At 50.1% G+C, this 27815-nt stretch overlaps 2 protein-coding genes across 2 annotated transcripts; one reads left to right on the forward strand and one right to left on the reverse strand.

The window, feature by feature from the left end:
* Positions 1–1351: 1351 nt before the first annotated feature.
* Positions 1352–10786, forward strand: Arl8a (ADP-ribosylation factor-like 8A). The gene is made up of 7 exons (NM_026823.2): positions 1352–1618; positions 6989–7069; positions 7311–7384; positions 8694–8787; positions 8926–8993; positions 9231–9301; positions 9740–10786. Exons 1-7 carry the CDS (start codon positions 1496–1498, stop codon positions 9787–9789), a joined length of 561 nt encoding a protein of 186 aa, NP_081099.1. The 5' UTR covers positions 1352–1495; the 3' UTR covers positions 9790–10786.
* A 3981-nt stretch (positions 10787–14767) lies between these two features.
* On the reverse strand, positions 14768–22199 carry Gpr37l1 (G protein-coupled receptor 37-like 1). Its single transcript, NM_134438.3, has 2 exons — positions 21393–22199; positions 14768–16213 (listed from the first exon to the last, which is right to left on the reverse strand). Exons 1-2 carry the CDS (start codon positions 22020–22022, stop codon positions 15398–15400), a joined length of 1446 nt encoding a protein of 481 aa, NP_602320.2. The 5' UTR covers positions 22023–22199; the 3' UTR covers positions 14768–15397.
* Between the last annotated feature and the right edge of the window lie 5616 nt (positions 22200–27815).

The following is a 27815-nucleotide window of genomic DNA, read 5'->3' on the forward strand; positions in this document are numbered from 1 at the left end:
GAGACACAGAGGCACTACCTTGTTCAGGGTGCTGTAACAAAGCACCCCACACCCCACAACTTATAAACAACAGAAAGTTGTTGCTCATGGCTTGAAAAATGGGAAAGTGATCTGTCATGGTACGGGTAGATTCAGGGTCTGGTTAGGAGTCACTTTTTGGCTAATAGATTACAGCCTTCTCTTTGTAGCCTCAAGATGGGAGGAGTATAGGCTCTGGGCACCTCTGTTGTTCTCTCCTTATATAAGGGCACTAATCTTAGCTAGGAGGCCTCCCCCCTCATAACCTAGTCGCCTTATATGGTCATCACTTTGAGGAGTGGGATTTCAATATATGAATCTGGGGGAAAGACACAGAAATGTAAAGCAATGAAAATCTATTACTTTGTATGATAACTTAAACTTTAATTTAAACATGTCAGACTATAGCATGTACCTACGGAGGAAGAGAAGAACTTATTAGACAGATGTTAGTAAATCAGAATAGGCTGATCCAGATGTTGAGGGCTGTCTGGTTCTTTAATAGGTTTAATCCATACAGTTGATGTTAACAGTTCATCACAGCCTCCAGGTGAAAACCGACCCCCAAAGAGAGCCCAGCTGCCTAGGAATCCTGAGACCAGGAAGGCACAGCCGGTTGACTGAGCTGTTATCTCCTGCAAGGGAGGATGGGGACTTCTTGGCAGACTCTCCACCACCCACTATCAAAAACTTTGTATCAAAATAGCATACATTTTTTCCTTTGCTACCGCCGTTCCTCACAGGGAATCCCTTGCCCTGATTTTGCCCGTCTCTTTATAGTGAAGACAAGCATCAAGTTCAAATGTCGATCTCACTTTGGGCTTCCCAGACAAGTAGCCTGGCAAACTGTGGTTAACAAAACAAGATGGAGTATTAAGGGCTCTAAATCCGGCTGTTACTCTCTATGGCATTTCGGGGGATGGAATTCGGTACCCAGAGATGCTCAGAGGCAAAGGTTCAGGGAACAAAACCGTTTCTTGGAGATCTTCATGTCACGGTTCTTCGGCCTGGAAATACCCTAGCTTAATCGGGACACCACCCGCCCAGGACCGACCACCGTTCAAGCCAGAAAGCGGTGCAGTCAGGGCGGGGCAAACGAGGGCAGCAGAAAAAATAAAATTACAGCTTTCTCCGCAAGCGCGCCATCACGCTCCTCCCGGCCGCCGCGGGTCCCCGCCGCCCCGCCCGCGGGCGCTGGCCTAGGCCGCGCGCGAGACTGGAGCGCGCTCGGGTGCGAGCAGGACGCGGCCCGGCCCGCGGGAGGGCGGCGGCGGCGGAGGAGGAGGTGGAGGCGCCGTGGCCACACCCATCGGCGAGCGGATCCTCGGGCAGCGCGTCGTCGGCCGCCGCGCTCCAGCCTCCGCCCGCACCGAGCCGCGGGACCCGGCCGCACCGGGGAGGGGCCGCTCCGGGCCGCAGCGCGAGGGCACCGAAGGCGGCGGGGACCCGGCACCGGGCGCGGCCGGTGGCAGCGACCATGATCGCTTTGTTCAACAAGCTGCTGGACTGGTTCAAGGCCCTGTTCTGGAAGGAGGAAATGGAGCTCACGCTGGTGGGGCTGCAGTACTCGGGCAAGACCACCTTCGTCAACGTGATCGCGGTATGCGGGCAGATGTGTCGCCGGCGCCGCGCCCTAGGCAGCTGGGGTCGGCGCCTGGCGTGGCCCGGCACCGCCGGGTTCCGGGCAGGGAGGAGCCGGCTCCGGGCACTTAGGGCCTAGCACGGTTCTTGGGGGACCGACTGGCGTGCCACCCGTTCTCTGGCCTGGGCTAGGATGGCAGGGCTGGGGGCGGGGTAGCGAGGACCAGGGGAACCGAGCTTGCGTTCCGGAGCTGGCGGCACGGAGATGTCTCCACGCACCGGGAACCCGCCGCAGGCTGACAGGCCCCCGAGGCGGGCGCAAAGAGGCATGACGGGGCGAAAGTGCCCGGACAATCCCGCTCCGCGCGTGGAGGGTCACGGGACGCGCGGCCGGAGCGTGTTGCCAGGGTGCCCTAGCAGCCCAGCCCCACCCCGAGGGCTCTGCCTACCCTTGCTGGACGCGGAAGCCGCGGCCCTTTGGGGCGGGGGGAAGGTATCCCTAGAGGCAGAGGAGTCAGCTGAGGTCCTGGCTCTAGTCCAGACTCCTCCCCGGAACCTGTCCCGGGCCTGCCTTAGCGTTGGGGTCCCGAAAGCATGGCACCATAAAGGGAGTTGGGAGACTCCACTTGGCTCAGAAGTTGCAAGAGTAGGTACCGAGGACCCGAGAGGATGAGCTGGAGGGGCGCCATCCACCTGGGGACAGGGGAGAGAGCAGCTTTGGAGACTCAGCACTGGGGGAGGCGGAGGAGAGAGGGGGGTGATTGCAGTTGTATGTCTGTGCCAGAGGAGTGGTGAAGAAGGAGTTAAATTTTCTCTTTAAAAAAGAGGAAGATGAGCTCCCTGGGCGTGAGCTGAGCTGCAGTAATGGCTGCAGCCTGTATTTCCAAGCTAGGCAAGACTGGGCTTATGGGACCAAGTAAGGCTTGGGACGGGGACATAGTTCCCCCCCCCCCCCCAGAACCTAGGCCCGTTCCCAAAGATGGGTTTTCCAAGGACTGTGAATTCGCCAGATATAGGCTAAAGATGCTGATGTGCAGGTCCGCAAAGATGTGAGACCACCAGCTTCGGTACCACCACTTGCCTGTATTGTATTGTTGCCCGACCCTGAAGCCCCATAGGGCTCAATATCCCTGCAAGGGGAGCCTTCAGAGGGACTTAAAGGTGATCATAGCATGGGCGCTCTCTCTTCCCTAAATATGCTCCGCCATTGACCTCTGGACCTTCCCCTACTCAGTGACCCTTCTTATTCCACGGGCCTCTGCTGATGTTTGGGACATGTTTTTCTGAACTAACACACATTTGCTTCCTGACTGCCATGCTGTGTCCCTAGGACCAAACACCCTGGTTAGGCTTGGTGTTGACTTGCCTCTTAGGCTGTCAGAGCAGGAAACCAACACCCGGATTCCCACCTGTCTCTTCAGACCTAGGTGGCTTGGTTTGGGGCATTTGGGTCTGGGAGATGTTTTTGTATTTCTCAAAAGGAGAAACTAGCTGTTTGGACTCTGCCAAGACACCACTTCCAGTCCCTAGGGATGTCTTTCTCAGCGGCGTGTTAGTATAGGGATGCAGAGACACCTAGGTGGGTTCAACTTCCTGGCCTGGGCCTACTCTTTAAGACCAGCATCTTCTTAAAGAATGGAAGGCTCTGACAGGTCAGGGACAGAAGCCAAGTTCTCAAATTCTCCTGCCAGAGTCAAGAGGTTCCTTGAAACTAAGCATGATGGAGCATGCCTGTAAACGCAGCAGTCTGGATGCTGAGGCAGGATCCCTAGTCTGAGAGCAGCCTGGGATAGAGAGAGACTTTGTTTCAGAAATTAAAAAAACAAACAAAAACAGACAAAGACAAACCAGTTTTGTTTGGTATTCAACATTCCTTCCCCCACTCCCCTTCTCCTTTTTGATACTAAATTTACCACTAAATGGACAAGCTGAATTTCTTTTCTCTCAAGAGACCCTAATAGGTAAAACCACCACCTAGGGTGCTGCAGGGAATTCCAGCAGCTGGGTAACTCCAGCCTTCTCAGACCCACCAGAGCCCTGACAGACATTCTGCCGCTCCCCCTACAGTTACAAAAGGATTGGGAACCCCTGGGCTCTGTGCCCATGCCCACCACTGCCTTTGCTCTCGACTTGGCTTCTGTTTGTCTCAGCAAACAGAGAAAAACCCTTGTGCCCCCTCGTCCAGCCCCACCACCACCACCAATGAGATGTGGCAGGGAATAGGAATTGAGTTTAGTGAGCTCAGCTGCTTAGCAGGTTAAGTAAAAAGAATGTAACGAGCCATTGCAGTATGTCTGAGAGACAGAAACTCGGCTGAGTGCTGAAAGCTGTTTTATTAGAAAAGTGGGAGATCGTTTTTCTTTTTTTTTTTCTTTTTTTTTTTTTTTTTTTGGTTTTTTGAGACAGGGTTTCTCTGTGTAGTCCTGACTGTCCTGGAACTCACTCTGTAGACCAGGCTGGCCTCGAACTCAGAAATCCGCCTGCCTCTGCCTCCCAAGTGCCGGGATTAAAGGCGTGCGCCACCACGCCCGGCAGGAGATCGGTTTTTGCCCAAGAGAAGCAAAAAGGCCGTTCTTTTCCTTTCTCTTTGAGACAGAGTCTGGTCAATCCTCTAGTCTCCCTAGTGCTAGACTGTAGGCATGAGTGGTTATGCCCATTGACGGGGGTCATTTCAAATATCTTAAAACATGAAAGGCTGTCACTATAGATGAACTGGTCTTGGGGTACCCAGAAGGACTAAAGAACAAAGGGGGGCACAGGTTATAGGAAGATATGTTTTTGAGTCATAAAGAACTTTCTGATAATTTGAACTAACATGAGAGGGAGTGGAAGCCTAGCACAGTGGTGCACACTGTTAGTCCTAGCCATTCAGGGTCTGAGGCAGGAGGATTAGGAGTTGAAGGCCAGTCTTGATCACTTCATATAATAGTAATGAATAATAATAATAATAATAATAAATGGAGGAGCTAGGGATGTATTTTTGTTGACAGAAGGGCTTGCCTAACATGTCCAAAGCCTTGAGCTCAACCCCTAGCACCACATAAAGCCAGACACAGAGGCACACGCCTATAATCTTTGCACCAGAGAGGTGGAGACAGGAGGATACAAAGTTCAGGGTACCTCTGAGTACAAGCCAGCTTGGGATACATGAGCCCCTATCTCAAAAAAAAAAAGAAAGAGAGAGAGAGAGAGAAGGTAAAGGAGAAAAGAGAATGATATAGAGTAGATTCAAGTCTGAGACAAAAGGTTGGGTTACATGACGTAAAGTTGCTTCCATCCTTACAGGAAGAATTTGAGTCATTAGCAGGGAAATTAAATCATAGCCTGATTGCAACTTAGCTCCGATTCCCAACTGAGCAGAAACTGGGTGTTAGAAGGCCTGGTTGTCTGAGAGTCTCCTAGCATCTCTTTGCCAGGGTCATGGTCTTCCAGGCTATACTCTCATCTATTTGGGAGCATATGGGTCTTTCAGTTCCCAAAGCGCAGTGATGGTTCCACACAGCATCAGAGCCACTCCCAAGCACTTACTGAGCCATAGTCCAGGAGACCTACAGTCCCCGCTGGTCTAGGGTCCTGGAGGAGGTCACTTGAGCACAGGAGACATGTCCCATCCAAGTACAAAACAGGCCCAGCCTTGCTTAGCTTCTGAGATCAGACAAGATCAGGCACTTCTGGGGTACTGTGGCTTAGTTATCCCTAAGGTAGTCTGGCAACATAGCCTGGATTTAATACCAGGACTCAGCAAAGATTGTAGGCAAGAACCAACTCCCAAGAGTTGTCCTCTGACCTCCACAAGCATGTTGTGGCATGTGCACACGCACGTGTACACACACACAGAGTAAATAAATAAGTATAGAATTAAAGTATATCGTTAGATGTGTGCTGGCATTTTTTTATTTTATTTTATTTTATTTTATTTTATTTTATTTTATTTTTTGGTTTTTGAGATCAAATTTCATATAACCCAGGCTGACCTCAAACTTACTATTTAGCTGAGGCTGACCTTGAACTCTTAATTCTTCCCCCTCCACCTGAATTCGGGGGTTTTAGGAACCCTGCAGAACATTGCTATGCCATCTCCATGAGGAGCTGTGAGGCAGGCCCTGGACCCACCCCTGTGGATGACTGTACATCCAGGGGGCTCAGAGGACTTTCAAAATCCAGCTGCAGTTCTCAGATGAGGATTCCCTGCTATTCCTTGTCACTGGGCATTGGGCCTTCAGAGGCAGGGGAGTGGCTCGCTCATCTGGTACACCTGGAGCACGTCACTGAGGCTTCCAGGCACTGACTGAGAACTGATCATCTCCTGCTCTTTGTCTAGTGGTCAGAGCCCCTGGTCTCTGTATGGGACTCAAGCAAAGTAGTCTACTACCTGGTAGGAGACAAAAAGCTGTGGTACAGGCACACGATCATCACCCTCAGCTTCCAGGTACATCAACCCTCTCCTGTGTGGCCTCCATCTGTCTCTCCTGCTCCCACCTGTGACCGTGACGGGAAGGTGACCTGGGAGGAGTTAGGGCTGGCCTTATTTGAAGCCTGTGTCTACTTTAGATTAACCCAGAGATTTCAAACACAATGAATGCAGGGAGAGAAAAATACCAGACATTGAAAGGAATTATGGGAGCTGGAATTATTCTCAGCTCATTCTGTAAACATTAACACTGTTACTCTAGACCTGGCTCCTCTCCCCCAGAAAGCTCTCAGCCCAGAGAGGAGACACACATGTAGGTAAATAATAGGCTGTGGATTATCCATGGTAGAGGATAACAGATGAATACTAATATGTGTTGCATTTTGTGGGTGGTGAATTTAGTCCCAACCCACCTATTCAGACATAGTCTATTTATGTAGCCAAGGCTGTCCTAGATCTCCCTATGTAGACCAGGATGGCCTCACAGAGATCCACCTGCCTCTGCCTCCCAAGTGCTGGGATTAAGGGTGTGCGCCACCACTGCCCGGCTCCTCATTTTTAAAAAACATTTTACTACTACTTTGATAATCTCTGCTTTCCTGGCCATGTCTCTTGTGGTGAGCCTCTTTTCCTGAGAAGTAATGTATTCTAACTCAACTGGAGACTAAGTAAAGGGGCTTCTTTTAACAAGAACTGTAGGTTAGACCTTGGGAATAGCTTTCTCCCTGTCTAGACTGAGAGACCCTGAGATTACCTAAGGGCTAGCTAGTGACCTCTTCCCCATAGACCTCCAGATGTGGACGGCATGTAAGTTGATGACATCCATGCTCCCTGAAAGCAGAAGACATTCAAGAGGAAATCTGAGGTCACCTAAAAGTCGCCCTGCAACCTCTTGCTCTGGACCCACCAGGGAGGGCCATCACATCTGGGTCCTGACAATGTTTGCATCTTTTCCAATCCTGGCTCTCTTCTCTCTAGTCAGGACAGTTCAATGAGGACATGATCCCCACTGTGGGTTTCAACATGCGAAAAATCACCAAAGGGAATGTGACCATCAAGGTGAGGGAGGGCGACAGCGGCACCTGGGAAGTGCCAGCCAGGGGAGGGGAGGGTGGCAACCGGCTGGGCTGCTGGAGGACTGGGGAAAGGGAGCTGAAGATAGGCACTGTAGACGTAGGAGGGGGAAGGAGCTGTGACCTTAGGGTGGGGGGAGACTGCAGAAGGGAAGCTAAGAACCCAATGGCTTTCAGTTGTCTGCCTGCTCCTGAGGCCACCTTCTCCCTATCCTCTTCTCTCTCAGCTCTGGGACATTGGGGGGCAGCCCCGTTTCCGAAGCATGTGGGAACGCTACTGCAGAGGAGTGAGCGCCATTGTGTAAGTAGGGTCTCCCCACCCTCCCGCCTGCAAGCCATCAGGCCTGATGCAGAACCACACACATGGTCCCTGTTAATGCCTGCTGCCTGGACGTGGCCTGCTTTTATTATTTTGCATACTGTTTATTTGAATATATATATATTTTTAAAAAAGAATTTATATTTTTTTAAAAAAGAAAATTGTAATATATATACAGATCTGATCAGCCAGCCTACAGTGTCTCTCCCAATCCAAATCACCATGTCTTGAATTTTGGGTAGTTTAAGTGACTCCTTCCTTTGCCTGTTAATTTTATCCAGACAAGGGATGTAACTTGGTCTGAAAGCTCTAGCATATATAAGGCTCTGGGTTCAACTCCAGTCTCACACACACTCTGGATTCAACTCCAGCCCCCCTCCCCCCACCTCACATACACACACAAATAAAAAAAAGTATGCCCAGTTTAGTTTTCTTAATAGAATAAACAGTGTTTTGTCTTTTTGTTTTTTGAGACAGGATCTAACTATGTAGACCCGTCTGGCCTGGATCTCACTATATAGAAAGACCATGCTGCCCTCTAACTCATAGACTTCCCCCTCTCACGTGCTAGGATTAAATGCATGCATACCATTCCCAGTTTAAACTTTTTTTTTTTTTTGGTATATTTTGTTTTGTTTTGTTTTTCAGACAGGGTTCTTCTGTGTGGTCTTGGCTGTCTTGGAACTCGCTCTGTAGACCAGGCTGGCCTTGAACTCACAAGAGATCTACCTGTCTCTGCCTCCTGATCAGCTTAAACCTGAGTTTTTATACAAGCATTGTAGCCAGGTGGTGGTAGCTGGCACATGCCTTTAATCCCAGCACGCAGGTGGCAGAGGTAGGCTGATCTCTTGAGTTGGTGGCTAGCCTGATCTACATAGTTCCAGGACAGCCAGGGCTACACAGAGAAAAAAAACCCTGTCTCAAAAAAAAAAAAAAGAAAAGAAAAGAAAAAAGGAAGGAAGGAAAGAAAGAAAGAAAAAGAAAATAGCATTGTACCCTGTCCCTTGGTAGGGAGGCCTTTCCTTTTCTACTCTGGTCCTATCTAGGCTTTCCATGAAAATGTAAATGGGTCACTTTGGGCCCGACTCACAGCTAATCCTACAGGCTCCAGTTCCACAGAGGACTGAGCCTGCAGTGCTTCACACCTATGTTTGGGAAAGTGTTCTCTGAGTCAGACCAGGGTAGTCCATTTCTCCAGAGGCGACCAGGCTGGAACTGGAGGCCTTCTTCCCCTCAGCAGCTCCTCTTCCTGTGTGCCTCAACCCACGGTATCCCTCACTGCCTTCCCCAGGTATATGGTGGATGCTGCGGATCAGGAGAAGATCGAGGCCTCCAAGAATGAGCTCCACAACCTGCTAGACAAGCCACAGCTACAAGGCATCCCGGTCAGCTGGAGATGGAGCGGGTGGGAGAGGGAGCTGATCAGAAATCACGGGGCGGGGGCGGGGGAGGGGGGGAGCGCCGTACAGCCGAGGTACCCAGGTATCCTTGCTCTAACTCTCCCCGGCTTGCTTCCTGTATAGGTCTTAGTCCTTGGTAACAAGCGAGACCTCGCCGGAGCGCTAGATGAGAAGGAGCTAATCGAGAAAATGTGAGCTGAGTGGCCTTTCTTTGTGTGCTTCAGCTCCCCCAAATTCCCCAGCTGCCGAAGGCTTCTGGGCTGGGCTTGTTGCTGTTCTTGGTGTTTACCACATGGTGGCAGCAGAACGTATCTTTCCCAGAAGCCTCGCCCTCCTCTTGTAGACCTTTTACTGAGAAAAACACCCTGCCCTTCCCTGGTCCCTTAACTGCTCCAGCATCCGCTGACTCCTCTCTGGTCTTCCCGCAGGAACCTGTCTGCTATCCAGGACCGAGAGATCTGCTGCTACTCCATATCCTGCAAAGAGAAGGACAACATAGGTGCGTGGCTTGGGGAAGTTGCTGGCACTCTGCCAGGAGTGGCTGGGCTGAAGGGAAAGATACTTCTGATGCGGTATCTGGGAAGTCCATACCGAGCCACTTTGTCCTTGGGTGCAGCAGGCAGCTAGGAGGCCCCAGTTCTGGGTGTTACCCTAGCCCTGCCCCCTCTTCCACTTCTGAGATTGGTTAGAGCAGGTATTCCAGTCCCTTCTTTGCTAGCTGTGGCTTTGTGTCTTTTATATCACTAGCTTGGAGCTTTTGGTGCGGGGGGTGGGGGTGGGGGGGGGTGGAGCTGGGGGTGGGGGGTGGGGGGGGGTGGGGTCACAGCTCTAAGCTTGATCCAGGCTGCCATTGCAGGAACCTGGCTTAACTGTTCATACCTCCCAGGCCCTTCTCACACAGGGAGGCCTTACAACTTTCTCTCTTGTCTCCCCTCAGACATCACCCTACAGTGGCTTATTCAACACTCAAAGTCACGGAGAAGCTGAGACTGTGGCTCTTCTTCTGACTAGGGACCACAGTCACCTAACCTGAAGCCGAGCTCCCCGCCCACCCTGTTGTCTCTCCCTAAGCCCACTCCTCCTCACCCAGTGTGGGGAGGGCCCTCTGGGGCTCCTAGAGCCCTATTCTGCTGAGGTTTCAACTCCTGTTTTTATTGTAAAATAATTGCCCTCTCCCCAAGTCTGGTCCCCTAACCTCTCTCCCTTGCTCTCTTTTTCCCTTCAGCTACCCCACTCCCCTCCCTGTCAACAGCCCTGGCCCCGCAAGCCCTCTCCTCACTCTCTGCCCCACCCTCCTCTTCCCCTTTCAACACTCTGTTATTGTCCTGTGTGTACAGTATATATATGTATATATATTTTAATTTTTTAATTTAAGCAAAGACTAAGATCAACCATTTGATGCTGCAGGGGCCAATCGGGACCTGGGAGGGGCAAACTGGAAAGGCAGAGAGAGATGCAGGGTCGATGTGGGGCAAGTTCATATGCAGAAGAGGGGAGACTGCCACATAGGGCAGTGGTTGTCCCCATGTCCTGTAAAGTATCTCTGTCTCCCAGTGGAGGACCTGAATTTGAAGGCCAGCAGGAGCCTCCTTTTCTGTCCCCAGCCTTGATAGGGCCACCAGGTACAACCAGGTCTAAGAGGGAGGACCAGGGTCCATGTCGTCCCAGCAACCCCCACTGTCACTGTTCCTGGCCCCAGGTCCTGCCCCTACCCAGGGTCCCCACCTCCACGGCCCATCTCATTTTCTGTTCTCATTTCACAGAGTTGTACAAGGAGAGAACTCAGCATGGGAGGGTTGGTTCTTTGGTTTTGTTTGTTTGTTTGTTTGTTTGTTTAATTTAATAATTTGTAAAGTGATGTTCCTCTTCCTTTTTACAGTTTTCAGCTCATATTTAACCTCTGTTTGGAAAACGATCCTTGTAACTGTACATTTTTTTTTTTGCCTCCTAATAATGACAACAATAAATTACCAATTTTGTGTTGGGGGGTGTGTATGGTGCTGGTTGTTTCCCACAGATATCACCGACCAGCGGACCCACAGGGGCATGAGCACCACTACACATCATACACAGGGATGACCACAGGGTGCCACACCTACAGGGAACACATACTCACGCTCTCTGGAAACACAGTGGCCTATCACGTGTGCTCACACTGGGACAGCAGCCCACACGTGTTTCTGGGCCCTGCTTGTTGTCTGCTTCTCACTCCTGTACGCTGACAGCTGCCAAGTGGCACTAAGCAGGTCTGTTAGAGGAGCTGCCCAGACCTGGGCCTTTCATGTGGCATTCAAACTGAATTGCTCTCCATCATAAACACTTAAGCTCATGGCCCCCTCTCAGTCTACACCTGCTTGTTCCCATATAGCCAGAGTGGAGCCAGAACAGAACTCTGCATCCTCTCATCACACTCAGTGCCCACCAAGAAGAAATCAAATGTCCTCAGGGGTATACTGGGCCTGCAGAGTCTTCCTTTGTCATCCTTGCTGTCCATGCTATTGGTCTCTTGGAAAGGACCCAACCAGGGCTGGAGAGATGGCTCAGCCGTTAAAGGCTAGGCTCACAACCAAAAATCTAAGAAAAGGACCCAACCATTTGTTAACTCGATGGATAGAATTCCTACCCTGCCTGTCTAGCTGGAGCTCACAGCCTCAGTTCTTGTGGGCCCTCCTTGATCCAATGTGAATCCAACCACAGCTAGTTTTATACTGACCCTCGATCTCTTGGGTCCCCCTCCCCCACTCCCTGTTCTGCCTCCCCTTTGCCTGGAAATAGAGACTGGAATGTTCCGTGTAGAATAAGCAATCTCTTCACCCTGCATCTGCAGTAAGAAACAGCCACATCTGTCCTTGGTTTGTGAGAGGATTTGGGTGAGGCCACTACTCAGCCGTGAATATATCCAGCCTGGAAGAGGATCTCTTATTGCTGGGGGGATTTGAAGACAGGGTCTGGAGATTTAGCTCATTGACAGAGCGCTGATGGAGCATACAATAGACCAGGCCCTGGCTTCCATTGACTGCATGGGGGAAAAAGATTTGAGGAAAAACTGGATGGTGTTTGCTGCTTCTCAGGAGCTTTCCAACCCCTTACAAGGATAAGATGCACCCCCTAGGGGCTGGAGAGATGGCTCAGTGGTTAAGAGCACTGATGCTTTTCCAGAGGTCCTGAGTTCAATTCCTAGCAACCACATGGTGGCTCACAACTGTCTGTAACAGGATCCAATACCCTCTTTGGTGTGTCTGAAGACAGCAACAATGTACTCACATATATAAAATAAATCTTTAAAAAAAAAAAAAATGTGACCCTTAGTTGGGAAGGAGGATGGGCCCAGGCTCTGTCTTTTGCCTTGCCTGCTTCAAGGAAGTCGCTGTGCTTCTATGCCTATATCTGGAGAGGACCATTGTTCTCAGCCATTGAGGATGTTGCAGCACTGAGCTGCCGCTTGGGTCCTGTGTTCTCCAGATGCGATTTGATGATGAGCCTGTTATCACTGCATGCAAAATCAGTACCCTGCACAGTGAATTCATACAACAGGCATGCAGCGGGGGCTAAACAACCTGTTCTTGGATAGGGAATAAACTATGGATAGTATGCATATAAACCTACATGTATAAACAACATCATGGTTGGGTCCTCTGAGGGCAAAAGTAGATGAGTTAATATCTGGCCAAGGGGCTGGAGAGGTGGCTCAGAGCATGTACTGCTCTTCCAGAGGACACAGGTTTGGCTCCTAGGACATGTGTCAGGTGACTTCTGACCTATGTGGGTACTGTGTCCATGTGCACATACTCCACACACATACACATGATTAAAAATGGTAAAAAAAAAAAAAAAAAAAAAAAGTAGTTTAAAAGCAAGTCTAAGCCGGGCGGTGGTGGCACATGCCTTTAATCCCAGCACTTGGGAGGCAGAAGCAGGCGGATTTCTGAGTTCGAGGCCAGCCTGGTCTACAAAGTGAGTTCCAGGACAGCCAGGGCTATACAGAGAAACTCTATCTCGAAAAAACAAAAACAAAAAAGCAAGTCTATTCCATATTGCTAGAGATTTGAATCCCAAAAGGCACTGAACTTTGCCAGATGCTTAGAACACCATCCTCTTCCTCTTTAACAATGGGCATGGGTCCCAGAGCTTGGAGCACACTCGGCAAGGAGTCTACCCCTGGGCTCCAGCTCCAGCATATGATGCATCTGGCCTCATTTAATGACCATAGGCCTCTGTGAAGGAGAGATCGTTCCGGTTTCCAGAGTGAGAAGCTGAGACTGAGGTTGAAGCAGGTATACTCAGGGCCCAGGGTGACGGGTGGAGCCGAGACAGAACAAAGATAACCCGTGGGGAATGTCAGGGGATGCCTCTCCCCTGGCATCGGGCTCCGAGGACTGTGGATGTCATCATCTTTTTCCTGAGCATCCCAGCTCAAAGCCACTGCCCACCCTTGAGCAACAACCCCTCCCCCTGAAGCCTGGGACCCCTGAACAACAAATCCCACATTGTTCCTTGGCTGGCTCAGGCTGGAGGGATAGTGGCTCTTTCCCAAGACTGGCTGGACTGCTGACTAGCTTTGCAAGCCATTCACGTTGGCAGGCTTGGAAGGTGGCAACGGGGTAGGGTCTAAGAGCCACCATCTCCCGCCTCCCCCCTCCCATTCCCCTTCAGCTCTGGGCCAGCCAGCAGGCAAGAGGGAGGTCCAGAGTGTGCCCTTTGTGGAAGAGGCTACCAAACAGGATGCAGAACCCACCCCCACCCCACCCCACCCCCTAGCCTTCCACTCTCAATCCTCTCCCTGCCCCTGACTTCACCTCAGTTCACCCGGCCAGTTAGGAGCTATTGGTGTGTGCAGGGCTGGGGTAGAGGGAAGATAGAAGAAAGCATATGCTGGCTGGTTCTGTTCAGAGACATGGGCCCACCTTTGCCCCCTCTCCAACTACCCACACACTCAAAGTTCCTAAACACAAAGCCGGAGAGTTCGGTCACTGTAGCAACAGGTCTGCCGAGAAATGGGTGGGTGTCATTTTCCAGCACAAAGGGTGCACATGGCAGCTCCATCACTTAGCAACAGACTCCCTCTCTTGGCCAGCATCGCTGGCCCTGGGGGGTGGGTGCCAGGGAGTGAGAACAAGGCTGTTCAGATTCCGAGTGGGGGGGGGGGAGGGCAGGGAGGCTTGGCCACTGGGCAGGCCACGGCCCAGGAGTATGGGTGAATGAGCAAAGCAAAGAATGGAGTCAGGTGCCCATGACCCTGCACCCTTAAGGACCTGTGCTAGCAGAGGTTCTAGATTGGACTGATGTGCAAGAGTCTTTGTGGGACCCAGAGCTCCAGATAAAGGTGCTTCTGAGAAAGCTGGGCCATTCGGGAAGGAATGTTGGTGGCCGGGGCTGAGATTCGTTTCTGGCTGATAGCCCAGCAGAGAGAAGGGGTCTTTGGAAGTGCCTGGGGGGGAAGAACCGGAGCAAATGACTCCAAGGGCAGGAACCAGTGGGAGAAGCTACTGGATCGACCTACTGGGACCTACTATAGAACGCTGCTAGGAAGGGTGATATGGTGGGGGTGGTGGGGGAAGGCAGCTGGGCCATCTCAGAGGCAAACAGTCCATTCTAAGAAGCTGAACAAGAGCCACTGTTTGAGTGAGGGGGGGCTGAGAAGCTGTGTGGCTCACGAAAGGAAGGCCTCTGGATTTCCTCAAATGGGGGCTTTGTGGAGAGGGTGGACGAAGGCGGGGAGCTCCAGAGACCAGTGGGCTGACTTCTCAGGGGCATCTGGGTTTAGCTGTGGATAAAGGTTTAGTGCCCGGTTCCCCGAAGCCTCCCCTCCTCTCTGTCCCTTAAAAGCTATAACATCCTTAGGACCCTTCCCCCAAGGCAGAATAACTGCAAGCCCAGGCTAAGGGGACTGCCCCACCCCAGAAAAGGCTCCACTACATGTCTAAACACCATCATCCATTGGCAAGGAAGTTCTGTGGGCACAGGGTTGTGGTACCTACTTTATTGTTTTTTCCAGAATGGCCTTCTACAGAAAAGCACCTAACGGGAACAATGCAACTGAGAACCTCTGAGAACGGAAGACAGAGTGAGAGAATGCTCTGGGGAAAAGGGAAAACACATGCAGGGCTAAGACAGACCCACTTTAGAAAGTGGAGACCAGGGCTTGGTTAGGTTAGCCCCCTAGAAGTCCCTAGTCCAGTATAGGAGGCTAGGTAGGAGTAGAAATGATGTTGGAGCTCACCAGCACACAATCCATCATGATGGACAGGCTCAGCCAATAGTCAGATCCTAAGACCAAAGGGAGAATAGGCAAAAGGCCAAGCCCTGGCTCTAGGGTGGCCAGATTGAGATTCTGGGCAACTCTAATGACCTAGACAGATCTCCATCTACAAGGAGGTGGAGATCTGGCAGGCCCCTCGGAGGATAAGAACAGCATTGTTTGTAGATGGAGCTTTGAAAAGCCCAGACTTTGACAAGATGAGCCAAGTCCATCTCTAAACAGCAAGATGAGAGAGGGGTCAAAGTGAGACCGTGTCAAAGAATCAGCAGACCATCATGGACCGGGATGGCACCCCTCCCCCGCCGGCTCTGCACCTGCTCCCGATCCCCCATAGACTCAGCAAGGGGTGCCCAGGGGCAGGAGTGGGGGCGACTCCCTGGGCTTGTGGAAGTAGATAGAAGAGGACACTTCCGCCTTCAGCTTGCTGTCCGCGCTGACTGTGGCTGAGGAGTCTGAGGCCCCGCCGCACTCCTCGCAGCAGCAGCAGCAGCAGCAATCCAGAAAGGCCTGGCCCAGTGGCCTGCAGATGCACAGGAGGAGCACAGGGGTGATGGCGCCCTTAAAGAAGGTGGAGAACTGGTTGATGAGGCCCAGGAGGTCCAGGGTCTGCCGCGTGAGCTCGGTAGAGAGGTAAGCCACCACGATATTGCAGACGTTCTCAGGGAGTGTACAGAAGGCATAGACCACAGTCAGGCCGACCACGGTGCTGTTGAGCTGGCTCTCACACTGCTCATGCCTGCCCGCTCTACACTCAGGCTTCCTGCCTGGTGGGCCCCGCACCCGCCACGTCACCAGCTGACAGGTGACGGTGAAGAGGATGGGCAGACAGAAGTAGCAACCAAAATACCACCACATGCGGGCATTCTGGTAGGTCATCACCAGCGAATAGACAGATTCGGGCAGGTCAGCTGAAGGTTTCATGATACACGAGTCCACAGTTCCTGCGGTGGGAGCCGGCTCCTGGGCCAGCTGCCATAGCAGGAGTTCGGGCACGGCCAGCATCATGGAGCCCACCCAGATGACAGCTAGTTTAGCCAGAATTGATTGACATCGCTCAATGGGCCTCACCTTTGGCAGGGTGCTGGTGGCCACATGGAATCGGTCTATGCCCAGGGCACAGAGACTGAAGGTTGTGACTCCCAGGGAGGAGACCTGTGAACAAGGATGTGGAAGAGAGAGTGCTCAGTTGAATGATTACGGAGGCAACGACATCCTGGTCCAGGCTAAATAGAAACACGAGTTACACCTGAACAGAGACTAGCAGCTATGATAATAACTGCTACTGGTGAAGAATTTTCTACCCATCCAGCGCTCCCTGTATGTCACAAACTCTCAATTGTCTTCCTGCATAGTGTCAACACACACACAGTGTGATCCTAGCACTTCATACAGATGATGTACCATCATACAGAAGGAACGGAAGCTCAGGCAGAAAAAGCGACTTGTCCACAACCACACAGGTGATGGATGAATGGAGAAACTGAGGTAGATAGGCATTGCTTGATCCTTTTTCCACTTCCCAAACTAGAGTCTGCTAGACCTACCTCCCACAGACCCTGACGTCCCTCAGACACTGGACGTCACCTCTAAGGAAGAACCAGGACAAAGACATAAAAATTCTGGGCTTAGCCTGGAAGTGACGGCATGTACACGGGACCCCAGAACTTGAAAGCCAGAGGCAGGAGAATCACGAGTTCAAGGCCAACCTTGGCCATACAAAAAGGTCAAGGCTAGCCTGGGATATATGAGACCCTGTCTCAAAACAGACTGAAGGAAAGAAAGAAGGGAGGGAAAGAACAAAAGAACAATGAAAGATGAAAGCAGTGGTGGCGTACACCTTTAATCCCAGCACTGAAAGACTCAGAGGCAGGTGAGTCTCTGAGTTTGAGGCCAGCCTGGTCTACACAGTGAGTTCCAGGATAGCTAGGGGAAAAAAAAAGAATGAATGAATGAATGGACAAATTTAGGATTTTTTGCAGGTTTTTCTACTTCCTGTACCTTCTCATGTGAGACCATTGAGTTAAGTGCCAGGGAACTTGGCCTACTCTCCCTTGCTTTCACCCTGCCCACACTGTCCTAAGCAGTCCCACATGCAGGGAGCAGCTCCTGGAGAGAGGCCTGGGCTCTCACCGTCCCTTCACACTGTTCGTCCATCAGCACACAGGAAAATCATCCCGGTTGAGCCAAGAGGAAGCCAGAACAGCAGGGCAAGAAACACCAGCTAGCGAGAGGAAAAGGCCCTGAGCTGATGGCTCCCACTGGGGGTGGGAGAGTGCTCCCTCTCCCTCCTTCTCTGGCTGGGGCAACACAATTCAGGGCTTCTTTGCACTGCCACCAAGTGTCCTTTGTAAGAACCCCAACCCCCTCTCTTGGCAGGGGAGCCTGGGCCTGCTGAGGAGCAGCCTTCAGCCTCCGGCAAAACAGCGGTCTCTCTTTTCCCCTACTGCTCAGAAACGCTTCCAAATCTTACCAAGGGGCCATCCTGGGGTCTTCCCTACCGGAGAGTTCTGGGCAGCAGTAGAGGCTCACAGTCACACGCAAGAGCTGCTGTGTGCCTTGCCCTCTTCCCTCTTCTCCTTAAGCCTTGCCCCAGTAAAAGCCACCATAGGCTCCATTGATTCTAAGCACATGCAGAACGCTACTCATTTTAATCCTTCAAGAATCAGGACTAGCCAAGTGGAGTGACGACACACACCTGTAAAGCTTGCACTCTGGAGGTAGAAGGGAGAGGAATAGGAGGTCAAGGCCATCCTCCATTATAGTGAATTTGGAGCCAAGGGGAGCAATGGGAGATCATGGGGGTGGAGAGAGAGAGAGAGAGAGAGAGAGAGAGAGAGAGAGAGAGAGAGAGAGAGAGAGAGAGATTTGGCCCTAAAGTAACTGGGTGTGATACTCATGCCTGTCACCCCAGCACTGGGAAGCTGAGACTGAGCAGTCAAGAGTTCAAGGTCATCTCTAGCAACATAGCAAATTTGAAGCCAGATTGGGTTACATAAGACCATATCAAAAAATAAAATTAATAATAATAATAATAATTGGGGCTGATTGCTGGACATAGCTATTCAGACCTATAAAACCTCAACTAATTGGGTGGCTAAGGCAAAAAGAAAAAAAAAAAGTCCAAGGCCTATCTAGACTACAGAGTATGTCCAAGTTCAACCTGAGCAAATTAGTCATGGTGATATAGCTCAGTAGTTGTGGGCTACTGACCTCGAATGCACAAGGTCTTGAGTTCAATATCCCAAGCTAAAAAAAAAAAAAAAAAAAAAAAGGGACAGTGGGCTGGAGGTACAATTCAGCAGAATGCTTGCCTATGTGAAAGCCCCGGGTTCAACCCTAACTAGAAAAATAGTTGCCAGACATGGTGGCCCACAGCTACAATCCCAACCCTTTGGAGGCAGAAGTAGAAGATTGCCACTAGCTTGAGTCTGAACTACAGCTATAGTTAAGTACCAGGTCTTCCAGGGTTACAGTGGAAGACTCTGTCTCAAAACAACAGCAGCAATATCAAAAAGCTTTGGGGCTTGAAGTGTACATGTTTAGAATGTGTGAAGCCCTTAAGATTATCCCGACTCACTCAGATAGTTATCAACCTAGATGAGAACACTGAGGCTTAGGTAGGTTAAATAACTTGTCCAGCAGTGGACAAAGAGACCAGTTTCTAGTATAATCTGTTCAATTCCAAAGCAATGTGCTGGCCCAGCACAGAGATGCATTTATTCCCAAACTTGGGAGACAGAGGCAGGAAGATCTCCATGAGTTAGAGACCAACCTGGCTTATATGGCAAGTTCTAAGCCAGCTAAGGCTACATGATGAGACAAAACAACATGAACACACACACACGAGTTCGTGTACCTAAACATGTAGCCACTTAGCTCACCTAGGCAATGAGTACCAGATGACAGGTAAGATCTACAGACCAATGTCATTCATGGTGGCTCATGCCTTTAATCTTAGCACTCTGAAGACAGAGGCAGGTGGATCTCAGTGAACTTGAGGCCAGCTTGGTCTACACTCAGTGAGTTCAAGGCTGGAAAAAGAGTCACATAAAAGGGTTCATCAAACAACAAGATGCAAAGACCGTGTTGAATTGTAGGGTCTCTTTAAAGCTGGGAGACCTTTGACCCACCAAATAGATGGCCTCCATGCATTAAGGGTACAGGAAAAACCCGTTTCAGCTTCTAAGCCTTGGAGCAGCCAGTTTTGTAATAATCACTAATATAGAGCTAATTGGGGCTTTGAACCTGTGTCCAGCTCATGGGAGGCCATTATTTCCTTCATTGTCCCCCTTATAGCCAAGGTTTGTTAATTTTAACATGTATTTATTTTTCTTTTCATATTATGATTGTTTCTGTGTGCACATGTGTACATACACTATGTATATGCCAGGTGCCTTTGGAGTTCAGAAGTAAGTATCAGATCCCTTGGAACTAGAGCTATGGATGATTGTGAACTATTGATTGTGGGTGCAAGGACCCAACCCCTGGTCCTCTAGAAGAGCAACCGGTGCTCTTAACCACTCTAGTTCCCTATAGCCAGGATTTAAATTGCTGTTCCCACTAGATGTAGTGGTTCATGCCTTTAGATACCTTTAGTCCCAGCACTTGGGAGGCAGAGGCAAGAGGTTTTCTGTGAGTTTGAGGCCAGCCTGATCTACAGAGTGAGTTCTAGAATAGCCAGGACTACACCATGTCTTAAGAGAGACAGACAGACAGACTGTTCCTCCTAAATCCCACCAATCAGGAGGTCTTTGTGAGTATGATTGTAAACCAGCCTGGATGACATAGTGAGACCCTATCTTTAAAAAAAGGAAAAATAAACTTGACTGTGGTAAGTACATGCCTACAATCTCAGCACTTTAGAATGGAGATAGAAACAAGGGAAACAGAGGAATTCAGGGTCAGCCCTGAACTTACTACATAGTAAATTTGAAGCTAGGGCTGGGCAGTGGTGGCACATGCCTTTAATCACAGCACTTGGGAGGCAGAGGCAGGTGGATTTCTGAGTTTGAGGCCAGCCTGGTCTACAGAGTGAGTTCCAGGACAGCCAGGGCTACAGACAAACCCTGTCTCGAAAAAAAAAACCAAAAACAACAACAACAAAAAAAAAATTTGAAGCTAGCCTGAGCTACAGGACATACACACACACACACACATCCACACATCCACATCCACACCCAAATACATACACACACACACACACACACACACACACACACACACACACACACACACACACACACACACAAATTAATAAATAAACAAGGAAAGAAATACTAGGCCAAGGCAAAGAATCACTGTAAATTTGAGGCCAGCCTGGTCTACACAGTGTGTACCACATCAGCTGAGCTATAGAGTGAACTCTTGTCTTTAAAAAAAATTAAGAGAATGAGAAAGAGAGAGAGAGAGAGAGAAAGCTGGCCGCTGTTTGGTACTATCATTGATAGAACAGCCCTCACGCATGGGTAGATGTGTGCAGTGATTTGATTAAGCTGTCTCCCTGTGGTCCACACAGCCATTTTCACCCATGTGCTTATCTTAACAAGAAAGTCCCCATTCAAGGGGGTTCAGCACTATACTTCAGAATTATAGAGCAAACCAGCTAGAAAGGTCATCTGGTCTACCCTCCATGCTAAGGAAGCAGGAGAAGAGATGAGATATGTCCAGCAACAAGCAAAATACAGTGACAGAGCTGACACTACTGTTTCTATAAGTACCCAGAAGTAGGACTTGCCTCTCAGAGAGGCCTTAGGAGGACAGTAATGGAGATGACCTTGAAGGAAGGTGACAATAATCTCAATGAGAAAAGGAAGAAGGGCCTGTCCTGGTGTTTGCATCCACAGGGAATAAACACAGACTCAACCTGGGGTGTTAGTAAGAAATTGCTAGGATGTTGGGATACCAAAGGGTTAAAAACAGGAGCCATGGGTACAAGGCAGGTGGCAAGAGACACAGTAAAAGAAAAAAGGAGACCCCCAAAGACTTGGGGGTCAGGGGAACCACCCATCAGAGACAGACAGCTCAGAATTTTCTCTAGAAAAGGGTGAGTCCTCTGTGCAGCTACTCCAAAAGAAGAAGACCGGGTTGGTCCCAAGCCAGTGGTCTTGTACACCTGCCTGTTCATCTGGCTTGACTTGCTTTCCTGAGAGCTACCAGAAGCCAATATTGAGTTTGTCTCCCTCCCTGATAGGGTTTGTCTCCTTCCCCAATGACACAGAGAAAACTGGAAATGCCAGCGTGCTGGGATTATACACACCTACAGATCTTTGCAGACACTGGAGCCCCTTCCCTGGTTTTAGCCTATAATTAGGCTATAGAAAGACATACTCACCTCCATGAAGGGCACTGCCCGGCAAGAAACATCCCCGAGTAGCCTTTGCTTGGTAATCTCATTGAAGATGACAATTGGGAGGCAGAAGAAGAGGACCAGGAAATCCCAGAGAGCCAGGCTGGCAAGGATAGAGTTCCAGGCACTCTTCAAGTAGTAGCTGTGCCACACAATGCACATGACAGACAGATTGCCAACGATACCCACAGCAAACACCACCAGAGCCAGGAGCATGATGGCGTAGGCGCTGTAGGAGCTCTCGGTCACCGGATACAGGGGGTTCTGAATCTGCAGCCTCTGACTTGGCGTCCCGGTCAGGTTGACCCTCAGCTCTTGTCCATTACCTGGGGTGGCCCCATCCTTGTCTGGGTTGGGGCTAGTGGCCTCCAAAGTCTTGGTGGGCTGCAGGCCAGCAGGATGGATGGGCTTGGGATATTCAGCCCACTCCTCGGGTACATAGTGCTGTACCTCCTTGGGCCCCTCGTCCTTGGTGCCTCTTCGGGGTCGACTCTGCTGCTCCTGGACCTTGGCTCTATGCCCACCTAAAGATGAGGTGGCAGCCCCAGAGACCCCACTCAGCCCCACAGTCAACACTACAACAAGAGACACAGCCAGGGGCCACAGCCACCGCATGGCCAGGAAAGCAGGGCACAGCTGCCTCGGAGAGGTGAGGGTGAGGGGACCTAAGGGCTGCGTGGAATTAAGAGAGGCAGCTGGCAGCTGGGTCCGCCTCCAGTCAGGCGTCTGGCATGGATGGCCCTTCCTCCCATCCTGTTGGCCATGGTCTAGCCAGGGCCCTCTGCTGGACACTGAGCTGTCTGTCCTGGCCGCACACATTGCATTCCCGACCACATCCGTTTTCAGGCTCTGAGACCACAGCGGGGCAGATTGAGGATCCCTCGAGGGACCTGCTCCAATCACTGCAACCGGGGAAATGAGGTTTTCAGGTGATGGAGAGGCAGACTATAATTGGAGCATAGATCTCCCAGTTCTACCCAGTTCTAAGGCAGATCCTACATTCAAAACAGAAAGATAGGCTCGGTATGGTGACTATGGCCTGTAATCCCAGCCCTTGGGAAGTTGAGACGGGGGACAGAGTTCAAGGCCAGCTTGGGCTACATAGCAAGATCCTGGTTTTGCGCCTTTTTTTTTTTTTTAATTTGCCAAGGTCAAAACTTGAATTATAATAATTGCCAAAACTATTGGATTCATGGGTAGGTGTACCATTCTTCTGGAGTTTGTTTGTTTATTTGTTTGTTTGTCTGTTTTAAAGTCAGGGTCTCTATGTAGCCCTGGCTGTCCTGAAACTCACTCTATAAACCAGGCTGTCCTCGAACTCAGAGATCCATCTGCCTCTGCCTCCTGACCACTAGGATTAAAGATGCAAGCCACCAACATCTATCAGCTGGGTTCTTGACGGTTCTTTTTTTTTTTTTTTAAGATTTATTTTTATTTATTTATTTATTTATTTATTTATTTATTTATTTATTTATTATATGAAATGAAAGTACATTGTAGCTGTCTTCAGACACTCCAGAAGAGGGAGTCAGATCTCGTTACGGATGGTTGTGAGCCACCATGTGGTTGCTGGGATTTGAACTCTGGACCTTCGGAAGAGCAGTCGGGTGCTCTTACCCACTGAGCCATCTCACCAGCCCTCTTGACGGTTCTTAATATGTTTCGTGGGGCAGTGCTGTTGTGATCTCAAGTTCAAATTTTAAGATTTGTGGTAGTCTTAATAACTATGTAGTTGACACAAGTTCAAACATGGAGTTGACTCCATAGCCTTTGAACTCAATGCTGGTCTCAGCAGGCAAGAGCCCATTCCTTGCCTTCTAGCCACACAGACTCCCAAAGGAAAGCAGCTACAAGGAAAAATTCCAAACACGACACTCTAGGATGGCGGCATATCTTAGTGGGAGTCCTCGCCTAGCATGTTTGAGGCCCTGGGTTTTGTCTCCAGCACTGGAACTACATGAAAACAAAACCAATAATAATAATAATAATAATAATATGAAATTAAAATTATGAAAGTGTGGTCAAGAGAAAGGAAATAGAGATGTAAATCAATGATTACACCTTGGCCTGGCAGATGCAGTGAAAGGCGGGGTCAAGGTACAGGGCAGAGTCCGAGGATCCTGGGGCTGTCTGGAAGGCTGGAAGTTCTCTGAAGCAAAACGACTTTGGAGTGAAGCCTTAAAGGCTCCTAAGAGATGGACAGAAAGATGCTCCAGGCAGAAGATACAGCACACAAATGGCAGGGTCCTGAAAGTGGGTGGTGTTCCTGCCAGACAGCAATAATTCACAGGAGGATGGGATGCTAGGGAAATGGAGAGCAGGGCAATGGGGTTGGGGCAAGAATCACCAGATAAAGGAGCAAGAAGGCTTTTGTATGCTAGACCAAGGAGTTCAGACACTGTGGTGCGCACCTTTAATCCCAGCACTTAGGAAGCAGAGGCAGGCAGATCTCTGAGTTCAACTCTGGTCTACAGAGAGAATTCCAGGATAGCCACTGCCACACAGAGAAACCCTGACTCTAAAACAAAACAAAAAGATGTTATCCCAGAGGCAAGGGAGAATATTACACACTGTCACAAAGAAGAGCATTGACTTGACCAGGTAACTTTCAAGGGGGCCAGGATGGGCAGCAGATTCCCAACAGCACAAGCAGGTATTGTTTCCAGGAGAGCCTGCAACACTGAGGGGTTCACTGCAGGGAGTGTGGGAGGTATCAAGGCTGAGGGAACGGACTCTGCCCGTCCATTTCTGCAGGACAGACCTTCTGGATACCAGTGGAAATCTATGCCGGAGCACTGGGATGTTGATTTCTGCAGCTAAGGAGAACGGCCAAAGCAAACAGGACACAGGGCTGACTGGGAGCTATTTACACAGTCCACTGGCAAGCATTAACTGACCACTGCTACCAAGACTTTCAATCTGAAAGCAGCTTTCCCAGAAGACTTCCTGACCAGGAAACTTGCCACCCTACCCAGTAGGTCCCGACATGCTGTGTAAAACTAGGGGTTCCAGGAGAAAAAGAGTAGGAGGAGGAGGAGACAAAGAGAAAGATAGGAGAGTCTGTCCTCTGCTGAGGAGTCTTGGGGAGCTGCCAGAGCTCTGTCTGAAGTCTGGCATGCCAGCCAGCAGCCCAGCTTCATCACCACCACGACCCAGATTATGTCATCAGGAAAAGGACACTTGGACCCCACAGGAATCCTGTGTCTTCGGGAAACTTAAGAGAAGCGCTAAGGCCCCGCCCCGAGCACCACATGCTCTTCCGTGCTCAGAACCAGCCAGGCTCTTCTAATCCTCCCGGAGAACTGCTCCAGGAACCTGCCCCAGAACCACTCTGGTCTTTTTGTCTTTCCCATGACCTTAAACGGCTGCGCTGCGACTAAAATCCTCCACCTTCTTTCTGCCTTATGCTGCCTTATGCTGTAGCTAGTTGGGTGAAGGGGAGTCATCGTTATTTGTACTAAGCATTCCCCAAGTACCAGGCTCTGTCCTAAACACTCATGATTACCAGGTAGCCTTTACTTCATTACACGGGCTCAGAGAGATAAAGAAACCAGCTCAAGGACACTCAGCTAGGAAATGACCCAGACATCCGAAAGAAAGGTTTGACTCACAACCCTAAACCCCTCCCCTGCTCCTTTGTAGCTTGCAGGGCTGTAACAGCAAAGAGCTCAGAGATGATCTACGCCAGCCCTTTTACTTCTCAGACGTGGAAACGGAAGACCTGCGAGGCCAAGTCCCACGGCAACAGACTCGGGCAGCCACATCTATACTGTGCGATCCTAGCTTGCTTCACAGGCAGGTGCTGGAACCCAGATCGGTGGTTCTCAACCTGTGGGTCACGGCCCCTTTGGGGTTGAACGATCGTTTCACAGAGGTTACCTATGACCATTGGCAAACACAGGTGATCACACCATGATTCATAACCGCAGCAAAATTTGTTACAAAGTAGCGATGGGCCGGGCATGGTGGCGCATGCCTTTAATCCCGGCACTCCGGAGGCAGAGGCAGGTGGATTTCTGAGTTCGAGGCCAGCCTGGTCTACAAAGTGAGGTCCAGGACAGCCAGGGCTATACAGAGAAACCCTGTCTCGAGAAACCAAAAAAAAAAAAAAAAAAGTAGCGATGGGATAATTTTATGGCTGGGGGAGGGGGGGCCACCACAGTGAGGAACTATATTAAAGGGTCTTGGCACTAGGAAGTTGAGAACCGCTGGGCTAGATCTTAGCACAGGGCTGATGGAAGCCAGAGTTAGGCCTCTGCTTTTCTTTCATATTCACACATATTTTTCATTCATTCTATATTCTAGCCCATCCTGCTTCACATTGTGCTTGCATATGCTAGACACTCCGTGTAGTTTGAGCTGGAAGACGACTCAGTGGGTAAGAGAGCTAAGAATGTGAGTTCCAGGGGCTGGTGAGATGCCGCAGTGGTTAAGAGCACTGACTGCTCTGACTGCTTTTCCGGAGGTCATGAGTTCAAGTCCCAGCAACCACATGGTGGCTCACAACCATCTGTGATGGGATCTGATGCCCTCTTCTGGCCTGTAGGTGTACATGCAGACAGGACGCTGTATACATAATAAATAAATACATTTTTTTTAAAAAATGAGTTCCAATCGATGGCACTTGTCTTGCAAAGGACTTGGGTTCAATTCCCAGAACCCACATAATGGCTGAGGAATGACATACATGCGTGCAAGTATTCACACACACAAAGTAAAGAAATATTTTTTTTTAATTGGGGGCTGGAGAAATGGCTCTGGTTAAGAGCACTGACTGCTCTTTCGAAGTTCCTGAGTTCAAATCCCAGCAACCACATGGTGGTTCACAACCATCTGTAATGACATCTGACACCCCCCCCCTTCCTGGTGTGTCTGAAGACAGATACAGTGACTTACATAAAAATAATAAATAAATCTTTTTTTTAAAAATGTGGCTCCATATACCCATAACTCCAGTGCCACGGGGCAGAGATAGAAAGATGTCTGTAGCTCTCTGGAGCCAGGCTAGCCTCTGGTTTACTGACAGTCCTTATCTCAAAGGAATAAGGCAGAGTGATGGAGCATGACACCCCATGTCTCCCTCTGAGTTTGTGTACACAGGCGCACACATTCATGAATGCACACACACACACACACACACACACACACACACACACTTCTTCAAATGCCTAAAAGGACATGCAATCTCCTTGCTGATTTCCAGTAAGACAGCTGAAATGCCAGAGGCCACTAGGTGGAACCAAATAATCAGAGTTGGAGACTAAGACAGCTCTCAAGCCTTGGTCCTCTCCTGTCCCCGGCCTTAGCTAGCCCACAGTACCCAAGTCCAGCCCACAGTTCTTGTGAGCTGCCTGCAGATCTGATCCAAACACAGATGGTGGTGGTACTGTGTGCTCACGGCTACCCAACACCTCCAGAGGGGCCACCTACCTGCAAAGTGCTCTCCACCCTCGGCTGCTTCTGGAAGCTTCCGGACCAGGCCGGAGGAGCACTTGCTTGGAGAACCCCAGAAAGGCACTGAAGGTGCAGAGCTGTAACAGCAAAGAGCTCAGAGATGATCTACGCCAGCCCTCTTACTTGGCTTACCTTAGCTCCTGCGTAATCTCCCCTTGACTCTCCATGATCCCAGGAATTCCCCGAGCTTCCACCTGGGAGTTTCCCCCACTGGTAGCTAAAGACTACATGCAACATGCTATGTAGGTGGGAGGGAGAGACTACATGCAACATGCTATGTAGGTGGGAGGGAGAGACTACATGCAACATGCTATGTAGGTGGGAGGGAGAGAGGGAAACAGAGACCGGGGCTCTCCCTGGCAATGAAGTAGGTGAGGACTCCTCACCAAAGAAAATAATACAAGCCCATATTTCACTGAGCAAATGCCACCTTGTACACGACTCGCAGCTGCTCAGTAGCTCAAGTGCTTAACCCTGCTTCGGCTCCTCACCCATAGCATGGGGCAGCAACAGGCTCCTGAGAAGTGGGAAGATCAAATCGGTGTGAATACTGGGGGTAATGTGGACTCACTTAAAAAAAAAAGATTTATTTATTTTATGTGTATGAGTTTTCACCTGCATGCATATATGTGTGCATATACACCTACATACATAATGTATGTGTGTGTGTGTGTGTGTATGTGTGTGTGCATGTGCACCATGTGCCACAGATCCCTTGGAACTGAAGTTATAGAATGAGCTGCCATGTGGGTACTGGGAATTGAACCCAGGTCCTCTAGAGGAGCAGCCAGTGCTCTTAACCTCTGAGCCATCTCTCCAGCCCATATGACTCACTAGCCACTAGCAAGAGAAAATTCACATCTTCCCTTGTGAGAGAGAGTGCTAGCTATGATTTTTCTTTAACAGGGCCAGAAATCAAAGCAGAAAGGCGGGAGACAGCTAAAATCGAGTATG

The sequence above is a fragment of the Mus musculus genome, chromosome 1 (genome assembly GCF_000001635.26).
Source record: "Mus musculus strain C57BL/6J chromosome 1, GRCm38.p6 C57BL/6J".
NCBI lineage: Eukaryota > Metazoa > Chordata > Mammalia > Rodentia > Muridae > Mus > Mus musculus.

What these genes read in the sequence shown, in the direction of transcription:
- Arl8a (NM_026823.2), top strand. Translation starts at nt 1,496, where the DNA reads ATGATCGCTTTGTTCAACAAGCTGCTGGACTGGTTCAAGGCCCTGTTC. An exon ending in AGAGGAGTGAGCGCCATTGT is followed by an intron (nt 7,385 to 8,693) that starts GTAAGTAGGGTC and finishes TGCCTTCCCCAG; the next exon opens with GTATATGGTGGATGCTGCGG. An exon ending in AAGGAGCTAATCGAGAAAAT is followed by an intron (nt 8,994 to 9,230) that starts GTGAGCTGAGTG and finishes GTCTTCCCGCAG; the next exon opens with GAACCTGTCTGCTATCCAGG.
- Gpr37l1 (NM_134438.3), bottom strand. Translation starts at nt 22,022, where the DNA reads ATGCGGTGGCTGTGGCCCCTGGCTGTGTCTCTTGTTGTAGTGTTGACT. An exon ending in GGGCAGTGCCCTTCATGGAG is followed by an intron (nt 16,214 to 21,392) that starts GTGAGTATGTCT and finishes CCTTGTTCACAG; the next exon opens with GTCTCCTCCCTGGGAGTCAC.